Genomic DNA, 12,575 nt, shown 5'->3' with positions numbered 1-12,575 from the left:
TACGTCTGGTGTCTATAACATACTGATATGAAGAAATCTGCTTATTAACTGTGTGTTATCTAACAAGTGCTTCTTTTTGTCTATTTTACTATCTTCAGGGTAATTTTACTTGATGCTTCAATGATATAGGAAATAGTGAATAATAAATCACAGTTGACATTTTCCATAATATTCTGCTGTGCTCTAATGTGCTCTCATACCTAGCAAAACACTGAGTCCATAGCCTGGTGCATTCTACAGTGAAATGAGCTACATTTTTCTGAAGGAAGATTTGGTGATTGAAACCTTAGTGTGACTGATTTTCTCATTTTGCATTTAGAACTGCTAAGCACTGGATTTTGACACTCAACTCTACTAAACTGTATTATCCATGGACATAAAAGTGTAACTTTGGCTGTGCTGCTCCAGGAATTCTTTGTTGACCTTTTTTCTCCCATAGCTGTAGGCTTTGGAGAAGTACCTTTGTTTTCAGATGTACTGATCCTCTTAGTCTGACCAGAGGATTCTTGGATTCTAATTGGATTGAATGGTTTATTCTCATCTCTTTAGCGCTTGTTTGTCTCTCCTGGACCTCCACTGCTGGATTCATTGTAGTACAAGTAGAAAAGCCCTGTTCCCTGTGCAAAGAAAGCATTGCCCATATGTAGATATAACAGATAAGGATTTGTAAGGAAGAATTACAGGTTACAGCAACAAAATTATGATGTTGCAATGTATCTTCCTCTATTCTTTTGTTTGGCCAAAAATGGATGTGATAGGTGAGCATTTTACTTCTTATTAGATTTTTAATTGCCTCACTTTTTAAAGCCATTGCACTAACAGTGGTTTTTAAGAGGTATTTAAATAGAGAATCACAGCATTTAATTTCTGCAGATTTTGAGAATTACATGGCCTAATATCAGGGAGCAGTATACTTTCTGGATTTGGAGAAATAGAGTTCATTTAGACATTCTTTAGAAGATTCTTGAGAAAAGAATCCAGCTAGGAATCCCTATTGGCTGCTGAGAGAGTTTTTATTAACTACTGAGTCCTAACACGTCCCATCTCCAAACAGTGTGGTTATCCTTCATTTGGTTATCCTTGTCTCCTATCTGTAAAACCAGAATGCTCATACTTTTCACTGAGGATGGAAACCCAGTAATTTTGGATTTATGGAAACTAGAATAGATCAAAGTCCAGTAATATACATTGAGGTATTGTGTGGATTGTCAGCAAGTTACTTCATCATTCAGTTATACATTTTTTTCTCCAAAGATTAGTAAATAATCAAAAACTCGGGGAGCAGTCATCTTCATGGTTTGGTTTTTTTCTTCCTTTAGTAAACACCTGCCTTCTGTGAAAATAACAATTTCTGGTTTTTTTGCTTTTTGTTTAGTCTAACTATTGGTATTCTAACCAGTTGTTTTTTCCTTACCATGTTTCTTTAAAAACACAAACCTGAAATGGACTGTTTTCTTTGCTCCTCATCTGTATCTATTTGAACACAATTCTGCTTTTTCTCTGGGCTACTAGTCTTAAAGGTAAGGTGTAACTAAAACAGATTAAAAAAAAAAAAGGGAAGAGTTTACAGAAACTAAAAGAGATCGGGAGATCAGGGATATTACTCAATCTTGGAGGAGTATGCAGCATGAGGTCACATACAAAATGTGCCGTGGACTTTGGTTGGATTTTTTACCTTCATCCTTTAAATCTGTTTTTTGTTAAACTCAGTATTTTCTTTATTTACTTAAACAAATAAAAACTGTCTATCTTGAAAAGTTATTATTCTTTTTTCCATGAGAATCCTGACACTTTTAGGCATTGATTAAAAGTTATTAATTGAGAAGCTTCAGGCAGGGTTCTTGGTCCTTTTGAACTATAAGGGATGGTACAATGAGATATTTCTTTCTGATAGAGAAATCACTTAGAGCTGTATTTCTTAAGATGTTTATGTATTTAGCACTGCTGAGACTAATCTGAAATGACTTCTTCTGCCTAGTGATCTAATTTCTACCGCTGCGAAGACGAGGGATGGAATTTAGTAAAGAAGTAGGATCTTCATGACTTTTTTGTGAGTGGAAGCCTTTTCAGTGTGTTTGTGCAAAGATGGCATTTCAGAGGGCGAGTGGCATTGCAGTGGTTCTGCTCTGAGCTGGTCCTGGCCCTCTGCCTGCCCTGCACTTCCCAAGGGCAGAACTGGCTCCAGGTCACCTCTTCCTTCAGGACTATGAAGGTAGATTAGGGGTTTTGGTGGAATGTCTTCAAAACTTTGATTTTCTGGACCAATTTAATGTAACCTAATCTTCTTCAGCTGCTGTTCTTGAGTAGTCCAAATAAATAAACAAAACTATGTCTTGATTATCATTGTAAATTAATTTCCTGAGAAGCCACAGCTCTTGCTAGAGAAGCAGAATTTACCATTCATCATGTCATTTTAGAAACAGGCATTTGGATCATCTTTCCTTGTATTTGGCCATACAATCTACTTGGGGAATTTGCTTACATACTGGAGTAACATTTGAAAATATTTACATTTATTTTTCTGACTATAGGGCAGTAGATGCAGTTCCCATCTCTTTCAATGTAAGCATTTTGCCTTTCCCCTTCTATCTACTCATTCCTGTCTTCTGTTTGTTTACTTTTTCCTCAGCTGGAAAATAGCAACTATCAAATGATCAGGCTGAGTAATGTTTTGAACCCAAGTTTGAAAACTTGTAAGAACTGTAATTGGAGCTTCTTTAAATTCTGGTTCAGTGTTTCCCAATCCATACTGTAGTCCTGATGAATGTGGAGCTCCAGCCATGTACCCAGGGGAGGGTTTTGTGGTGATCAGTCTTCCACTCAAGGAGATTGCACCTGAGTGACATGATGGTCATGACTCTACTTATGAAGGCAGAGGTGGAGATGCATTTTTCACTGCCCTGGTGTATGGGATTGACTACCCTGGACTACCAGGAGAATGAAAATTACTTCTCTTGCTCAGGCTGAGTAGCAGTAACTGAGGAGCTGCATCACCAAACCTGCTGAAGGTGTCCTCTCCTGCCTTTAGGTAAAGTTGTTGTATTTGCAGTGAGCCTTGCAGTCTGTAATGAAGGGAAGAGTTGACAGAGCAGTTACTTTCTTACCTCTCTATTTAATATAATTAAATTCCAGTTGGGCAGGAAGGGGGGATGGCTGGTTTATGGGTTTTTTTCAGGGGCTTTCCCCATCAAATTGAATTTGTTGCTTTACAAGCATATATAGTATTATGAAAAAGAATATCAAGGACTGGAAGCTGTCTATTTATTAGATTATAAGTGATGTATAAAACAAATACTATTCAATTATCTGTGACCTTTTGATATTAAGTGAAATACATACAAATGCACACCCTAACCATTCTGCTTGTGTCTTCAGTAGTGTATTTTTTGAGCAGTCCTGCAGTTTTGAACTAGTACCTGTAACTAGTTCTTAGTGTATGCTGATTGACATGTAGCCCTTAGCTTATTTGAGGGAAACTGAACTGAAAATTTTATTCCAGAAGTCTACAAAATTGTCCTTTGGCCAACACTGAGCCATGACTCTACATGGTGGATACATCTGATCCAGGGAGTCCTACCTAAATTGAAATGCTATGAATCTCACAGGGTGTAGCTATGGGATGTCAGCATTAACTTATGTGGTTTAGTGATCTGCCAAATTAAGTGATAATATTTCGTTATTCATTTCATGTTTTCATTCCATCTCCTATTCGTTCTTCATGTATTATGACATACACTTTGTAGAGCTGCTGTGCAGGCATAAAATTCAGGTTATTTTGAACCAAAGAGAAAGAAATCCCAAGAAGGGTCACATTGCCAAGGACTCCCTTTCCTTGTTTTAAATGTCAGTTCATATATTTTGTATGCAAGAGTAACAGCAAGAGACATCAGTCCTCAAATAAGAGGATCTCAAGTAGACGAAGTTTTTTGATTTTTACAATCTGCAATTGAAATTCCATGTGAAAGGCAAAGCAGCAAAATCTGTCTCTTCAAGTAGATTTTGTAATATTCAATTATATGAGCTTAATTGTGGCCATTTTTTTAGTAATCTAAACACTGAGTTGTATTACTGATTTATTTTTTAAAAAGGATTTAGATTCCAGTCTATAAGGATGACATGCTGTCCCTGATCAGGACACGATGAAGGAATTAACCATGGTGACGTTTTCTTATTTGAGATTAAAAGAAGACACACATCTGCCAAATGCAAGCAGAAGGAAAAATCTTGTTACTTTTTCTAAATCCTCTGAAAGCAGCTGGATTTTTAACTTATCCAAATTGTGAAATTTTGTTGAGATTGATGTCCACATAACAGTGTAGAGAAGCACAAAAAATCTTAAGAATTCAGGATGTGTGCTGGTCTCATAAGGGAAAAGTCAGAAAAAAAAAGCAAGAGTGCATTTTCTCTTCAGTGGAATAAGCCAATTACTTCCCTTTAACTTCACCCTCATGCAGGCACTTGTTTAAAAACAGCAGATGTTTACAGTTACTTACTGTGACTTGTTTTTCTCATTTATTCTGGAGAAATTTTTTACTTTACCAGCTTTTTTCTGTGCAAAATTTAAAGGGTCCACAGTGGCATCTAATTACATTCTTTCTGCTGTGTCCACTAGTTCTTTAACTACCTCAGCCCAAGATGAGCATGAGAATCAGGAGTTGGAACAATGTACCTGGACCTGGAAGATGTAGAGGAGATTTACACCCTTCTGTCATAAGCATCATGATGTTCCTGGCTGGCTGGTTGGCTTATCAGGAAGGCTTTGGAGTCCAGGCATAGTAACGGGGCTAGTGAGATGAAGCTATTTACTAGCTTCTAAAGCACTAAGAAAGTAATAGTGTTTGTTTAGTGTTTTCCCACTGGAAATAAAAACATCATCAAAGAAGCAACAATTTTTGCAGCAGTGTAGTAGGTACGTTGTCATCAAATACAAAGGAAATGCTCATTTGTAGACTTCAGTTCTGTGCAGTTCTTTTATTACAGGACCACGTAGCTACAAACACTGTGAATTTGCAAAGTTGGATTTTTCTGAAAGATACATAGTTATCTGTGGGATGCTTTGTGCAGGATGTTTTGCATCCTGATTTATGGAAGACGGATCTCTGCAAGATTTGTGGATCTTGCAGAAGAAAATACCCACAAAGCAAATGTATATATCTAAAATGATGTTAACTTGGATAGCTTCATCTGGTAGCAGAATGGTAAACAGCAAGGCTGTATCCAATACTCTCAATTTGCTCTGGGCTACACCTACTAGGGGCTTATCATTATATGAGCATGTTGGCAGTGAGAGTATGCAATGCCTATTTCAAAGAGATTGTACAAATAAAACATGTCCCTAGATGGATTTAAAATGTAGAGTGCCCCTTTCTAGTTTTCTGTAGCTTGCTGACTCAAAATGCGGCACCAAGAAAGGAGATGAGCAAATGTTGAATGATACGAGATGGCAGCTACAGTTGGCTTAGAGAACTGTTCTGCCTCTGGCACTTTGGATCATGAACTTCAACACATCCAAGAAATGTTAACAGCTCGGCCTGGGGGCTTTAGCAGCTCTGAGTGTCTTTGTGGGTTTGTACTGACAGCTCCCCCCATCAGTATGCAGTGAGTGGCATTCAGGGCGCTCACATGCAGGAGGGTCTCAGCCTGCTGTTCTTGTGCAGAAAGACCATGATGGGCATCTGAGTGATGTTTTAATTTGATAATGAAAGCACCATTAAATCAGAAAAGAGAAAAATGCCTGTGTTTGTGGCACAAGATATTTTGTGTGACCACTGAGGTCATTTCAGACAGGCCTGCTGTTGAAATAGTTATACAAGTTTGCCAGCAATGACTCACTACCGTGGTGGCTGCAGATAAATTCCAGTTGCTTTCTACTTGTGTTTGAAGGTTTTGGTATTAGGGGTTTCTGTATGTTGCCTAAAGAATAAAATTCTAGCAACGCTTAGTTTTGCTTGAAAAAAGTTTAAATTCCCCACATTTCTTCATATCCGAAATGTTTCAACAAGCTATGATCCATACATGCTGCTGTCCCTTTTGACTGTGTCAGAAAGGGATATAATTCAGCATCATTAAAACCTTTTGTTTTGTCAGTCCTTCATGTGCCTATTTATAAAGAGATCCTGACTGACGTAATAACGCAAATCATTTTGGATGCTCATTTCTCAGATGTTTTCTCATCTCTCATTTAAAGAAATGTATTATGATATCACATCATCACCTATGGAAACCAAACTCATGGATTTGGGTTGTGCTAGATAATGTTGCACTTGTCTCTCCATGTCTGTATCATATATTTAGATATATCTAAACTTTATTGTAAATAATTGACAGTGTAAATGACCAACTGTATTGTTCTGCCATCCTACAGATGAGGAATTTTGATAGTAAAATATTACATGTTTGGATCATAACTATGCAGGGTATCTGTGACAGAATTAAATAGGATCAGTGTTCTTAAGCTTTTTATGGTGCTTTTTAACTTGAAAGGTCTTAAGAAATTAAATACTTAGAGTGATGATTTATCTTCCCCAGTTTCTTTTCTTTCCCAGCTTTTGAAGATTTAGATTTTTATTCAGCAGAAATAGATTTTATTCTTTAAGAGCCACAGAGATTCTGTATATGTCATATATCTATACGTTCAGAATTATAGGGGTTCTGTGTATAGAGAGACTATTCTCCTATAGTTTAGGAGCTATAGGAAGTTCTGTACTGTAGGCAGCTAGTTGTAGAATTAATTATCCATCTATTGTTCATCCAGTTGTAACTGGCTACTGACCTCTTGAGAGGTAATGCAGGACCAGTAGAAGAGTAGTTACTACAAGTTCAGCATGGAGTTACTGTCCTTCCTATATGTAATTTTGAAACTCTGAGTCCACATTCATTGCAGTTAGTAATAGTTTTCTGGTTAAGTGATATTGGTGATGCCTGGGAAAGAACATGATTGGGATAATAACAGGCTCTTCAGAACTGATTTTGTGGTGCTACTCTATGGAGCTGCACTGTCATCTTTATTTGAGTCCTACTGTTGAACTGCAGGAAGAAACCTTTCATTACTTGCCTGTTGCTGGTAATGATGTAGCAAGAACAGTGTTACTGATTGAGCCTTTGCAACTTCCTCTGAATGTCGAGTGTGGAACTGTAAATGCTTTATTTGTTGTTCTTTGAAGGAAAATTAACAATCATCGTATTTTGGCTGACACTAAGATATATAAGGTTACTTTGAAAGCACAAGTGAATTAACCCTTGTAATGCTTTAATGAAATGGATAAATGTAAGAATGTTGCAGGTGGTGAATAGGGACACAGAATTAAATGTTTTGTTCAGATCAGTAGACCTATGGTAAATGAATGTGCTGGACTGAAACATCTTTAATTGAGTTGCTACTCGTGTTTCTTTACAGGAACTGAATGAAAAAACCCCGCATATTCTAAATTTGGCCCAAGAGTCACTAGTCAAGCTGAATTAAGACACATCTCAACAAAGCAGCAGCAATGTCATCTCTTCCAAATACTGAAAGCACTCATCCCTTGATGATACCTTGCCAGTACTGCTTGAAGCTTTGTTTCAAATTCCTGAAACTATCTTTAAGTCATCTTCTAAATAATACTTTTCTGTAATTTTAACTTTGATTCTAACTTAGAAAAATAGTCAGTGTTGCTTATGTCTTTTTTCCTTTTGAAAGGTTGAAGTCTAAAATGATATATTGATATTTTTCTTCCATGAGCTTTACCTTGCTAGCTATGAAAATCTTTCAGCAAAACTAGTGGTTTACTGATATTTCAGGTATCTTTACCTCTCTCCTTTGTTTGTTGTTCTTCTGTGATGCTATAATGCAACAAATAAATAATAGTCTGTGTTTGCAGTTACTCCCTGCGGCTGTTTTCTACAAAGCTATAAGGAGAAGAATTACTTGGATGATTGCAAAAATTAGTTCATAGCCAGGAGAGTCCTGATTCTGTACTTGTTTTTCCACAGGCCTCCAGAACTGGCATTAAAGTATGCCAATTTCTCTGAGGGAGTGTGCAAGCCAGGCTATGCATCAGCGCTCATGACTGTCATCTTCCCAAAGTAAGTAATCACTGTGGGAGTTTTTTTCCCAATTCCCCTGATGACCTCTCATCCTCCATGGTGGGTGGTGGGCACAGTTTGTCTTGAAAAGTGTCATTACTCTGTCCCTTGATTGGTTCACAGAGAGACTGGTGTTGAAATTCTAGACTATTTGAGTGGTCAGTGGCAATGGCTTAGTTGCCTTCAGTCTGACTAGGACTTTGCCCAAAGAGTAGAGACTTCTGGGTATCAAGTAATAAAACAAATTATGTTGTCAGTGCATGATACAAATGTGTGGTCAGGCTCACTGCTAGTACCAGCTGATGCAATGCTTAGGAAGCTTTGGTCATGCTTAAGTTACCTGGAGTAGATAGTCAAGTGTGATGTTTTGTTGTACTTGGTTTTGGGTTTATTTGTTCTTGGGAGAACAGGGTAAAGCATTCATCAGGTGCCTGGAGTTTGTAGAATTGCTGGGAGACAGTTCACAAGATAAATTAACATTAATCTGTTGAGGCTCAAGGATTCCAGTTTGTTGCATTGAATGGAAAATTTGACCAAATGGTTGTTTGACCATTGTACATTGTACAAGCTTCTTGTACACGTGGAAGAGATGCTCTAGTGCAATGATCTCTTTAGCAAAAGAGATTTTGCACTTTTAAACATAACTGGCACTTTTCCAAAAGAGATATTTTATTTCCTTTGAGGAGGGAATTTCTATGACATGTGTATCTAAAGGTTAGGTTGAGTGATCATGACCTTCAAGCCAAGCCTGAAACTGATCGTATCTTGTGTCTTTGTTTTTGTTGACAAGCATGGCGTCTGGAAGCGTTTTTTAAAATAAAAAAGTACATCTGACATTGCCTTGTAACCAGTAGATACTACAGACAAGCCTTAAAAACAAAACAAAACACTAAAGTTCTCCATCACCAGTGTAAACCAAACAATTATCAGTATTATCTTCTGTGAGAATTTTGGAACTCTGATTAGAATATAAATACTAGAACTGAAAGTGAGTGCTTTTAAATCTGTGTTTGTGTACATATTAAATGTAAATAGTAGAGAGTAGGATGAACTCATTATTACAAATCTATTAATCTTATTTTAATTTTCAAAAGACTTTGGCTTTGAGAAGGGGCCTAGAATCTGAAGTGATATTTATTCTCTCCCTCAGCAGCTGCTTACAGATCTCTGTTCAGTCACCTTCTCCCTGTAGTTGACTGCATTGAACTAATCCCGTGCAAAGTGATACAAATGTGTTTTTATTCAAAGCCAGTGGTTGTTGTCTTGTTCATACATTGAAAAATCATATTCACACTTTTAAAGACAGCATCTCATCAGGTATTTACGTTCAGGTGCTCATCTAACATGGACCCTAAAACTTAATTAATGTTGACATTTTTTCCTGTGATGTCTTTGATTTCTTTACTAATTGGATTCAGTGGTGGACATTTCATTATTTTACCGAGTACTGCTGTAAGGATGGCTGACCAGTAGTTCTGAAAAAAATCATGCTGCACTTAAAATTCCTTCTCTTCTGTGACTTTCATTGTACTTGGAGAGCTATGCAAAGTTAATATTATAATTATATTATTAATATATCCAGGTGTATATGCAGTATATTTAGAACTCTTAAAGCCAAATTATCATGCCTGTTCATTTAAATATTTGAGCTGCTTGATTTGTTTTAATCTAGCTTTTGTTTTCAGTTGATTGTGTCATTAGGATACCATCATCTCTGCAACTGACATATTTTAGGCTTAGTCTTTGCTGTAAAATGTGTGTTTTTGTTGGGTGTTTTTAATATTTGGATAAAGTTGGTTTGGCAGTTTTCAAGCATGAATAAAATGAATAAATGTTTTTCTTTTTTAAGGTTTCTGACTTTTTAGTGCAATTTTAAATGTAAATAGGCAAAATATGGTGGAAATAGTTGAAATAGAAGAAATATTTCTCAGAGGATGTATCTCTGCTTGGTGAGTGCTTTTTTTACTGGTAGAAATGAGAATTCAGACTTTACCAAGCATGAGCAAGTGGTGGATGGATTAAAAAGCAATGGTCTGAGAAATACCAAAATGTGGTTGATGGTAAGGAAAGCCTATATGTACATTTGTTTGTTTGTTTGATCAGTTCTCATTCTAGCAATGTTTGATCCTTTCATCAATAATCCTATCTTGAAAAACTCCTAGATTGTAGAGTACTAAATAAAGGGTCAGTTATTTTCAGAGAACAATCTGGATTGCCTGATTCAAATGGCCACCGTCCAACAAATATATGTTAATATATCCAACGTGAAATAAAATATCTGGGAGGAACAAATACAGATTTTACCTTCAAGATAGAAAAGAAACTCTATCTTGGAAACAGACAGAGATATCTTCATGTAATCTTAACAAAACACCATGTCTTAAGTGCTATTTCATATACACAAAAAAGTTGAGAATTTTGTGTGAACACTGTCTTAAAATTAAAATACAAAACCTCACAATCCAAGATTCCAAGACTAGTGTGTCCAGTTTCAATGGTAAAGTGTGAGAAGGGAGGGGAAATAAGAGATGGAACAAAAGCCACAGAAATGAGCAATGACTAGCTTAAACAGTAAAGTAAACAAGACTCCTAGAAATAAGTCATCTTTCTGAACCAGAAGATGTATCCAAATGAGGAGAATAGGAAATAGCATTAACTTTGGCAAGTTAAATATAAACCACAATGAGGTAGAGCAAAAAAAATGTTGAGGAACAACTTTGTGAAGACATTAAAAAAATAATGTCTTCTAACATAATAGACAGTCTAACATAATAGACAGTTTGTCTGACTGTCAAAGACAGAAAACCTGTCAGAGATCCCGATGAGCTGATAGAGGTTCATAATATTACATGTGAGCTAAGAGAAGGTAAAGCTGTAGCAGAGAAGTTATTTGCATTGCTATTCACTGCAGAACAGTTCCCATGTGGACCCTTCATTTCCAGGGGACAGGCTGGGGGAAAGTGACAGAAGCTTGACATTTTGGAGTGAATTCCTAGCACAAAGAATTGCTAGGAAAAGTTCTCACTTTGTGAGGAACTCGGTGTTGAAGTTGCCGAGTTACACACGGTTGGATATAATCATTGCTTAAATTGGCCTTAGAATGGAAGAATGAAAAGCAGTAAACGTGCTGGGCTTTTCAAGAAGGGTCTGGGGGGGTTGTTTGGGAAAGTGGAAGCTAAGAGTAAGCCTGGTTTCTGTTTCAGGCTCCTCTTAGAACCTAAAAGAAAGGAATAAAATTACTGTTTATTCACAGATAGAGCAGAGACAAGTTGTCTTCTGCAGCAGGAGCTTCTGCCCTGTAAATCTGCTTGTTTCAATCACTGGATCAGCACTTGATCAAGGTGATTTAACTAATACAGTATGTCTGGATTTCTTAAAAAAATCATAATACACACACACACACACACAAAACCCCCAAGCAAACAAACCCCTGCCCGAAAAACCAAAACCAACCAAACATTTGCTTTTTCAAAGATGTTTGGAAAGTTAAACTGATGTAATCCTGTAGTGATTAGATAGTGACTAGGTAAATAGTGGAAACTGTATGAAAAAATAGGAAGATTGGACATGAGGATATTACTCCTGGAGTCTTCTGGAAGAAAGTGTGCTGGGATCGCTGCTGTTCCAAGTGCTCATAAACTACCTGGAATGGAGGATGAACAATAAAGCATTAACACATTTTTCCAGGCGGTAAGGCCAAAAGCTGACTGTGAGGAATGTCAGAGGGATCACAGTGGTAAGTGGTGGGGCAAGAAAATGGCAGGCCAAATTCAGTTCTGGTAGATATAAGATAGTGTTTGTGGAGAAGACTGATCTGACAGTTTATGGTGTGTGGTGGACTTAGTTGTGCCTTAGTTATACTCTGTGAAGCAGAGCAAGCAGAGGGTGTTCACGAGCCTGTGTAACTTAGTGAATGACATGGTTTGACAAGATATGGAGATATTAAACACAAATATTGTGTTCCAGGTTTAAAATAAATAAAGGTAAGTGATATTTCATGCTATTTCCAGTTAAATTTTTCTGAGAATGAGCTCCATAGTGGGCAAAATATTTTAAAAAATAAAATATACTCTTAAGTATTTGGTATGGAACTCTCCAAGTTACAATCCTAAGTGGATGTTGAGGGTAGCATGTAGCTTGATGTAGTCCTTCTTTCTTAGGCTTTTTACTGGAGTGTTGTCCTATGGACACAGACATGGGGTATTGAGCAAAATGGATGTCTGGTCTAACCCTTCTGTCCATGCCTTTCTTTTCTGGGTTTTTTTAATGATTGTGCCTTAAAGGCAGAGTGACGTAGCTTCAGGAAAACATGCTGTAATCTGAGTCACGACAGTGGCTCCCCACCAAGAGAAATGGGTGCATGATCTCAGTACTGCATCTCAGTGTAAGGTCTGGCCAGCTGGGCTGTTTCTGCTGCTCGCTGTAAATGAAGGAGTTATCTAATGTTTCACTTTCCAGGACAATAAAATTCTGCCTCTTGCAAATCTTCCAACAGCAAATAATGACTCAAA

At 37.1% G+C, this 12,575-nt stretch overlaps 1 protein-coding gene across 11 annotated transcripts in view; it reads left to right on the top strand.

Annotated features, from left to right (window-relative positions):
* Positions 1-12,575, top strand: part of ST3GAL3 (ST3 beta-galactoside alpha-2,3-sialyltransferase 3) — a 182,585-nt gene that overhangs the window by 64,167 nt on the left and 105,843 nt on the right. For all 11 annotated transcript variants that reach the window (XM_088169774.1, XM_088169775.1, XM_088169776.1 and 8 more), the window contains one exon: positions 7,972-8,064. In XM_088169774.1, the coding sequence (XP_088025900.1) occupies positions 7,972-8,064 (93 nt within the window). The remainder of the gene's footprint in view (positions 1-7,971; positions 8,065-12,575) is intronic.

This window comes from Sturnus vulgaris, chromosome 9 (assembly GCF_052056855.1).
Source record: "Sturnus vulgaris isolate bStuVul1 chromosome 9, bStuVul1.hap1, whole genome shotgun sequence".
NCBI lineage: Eukaryota > Metazoa > Chordata > Aves > Passeriformes > Sturnidae > Sturnus > Sturnus vulgaris.
This window is presented reverse-complemented; position numbering and strand designations above follow the sequence as displayed.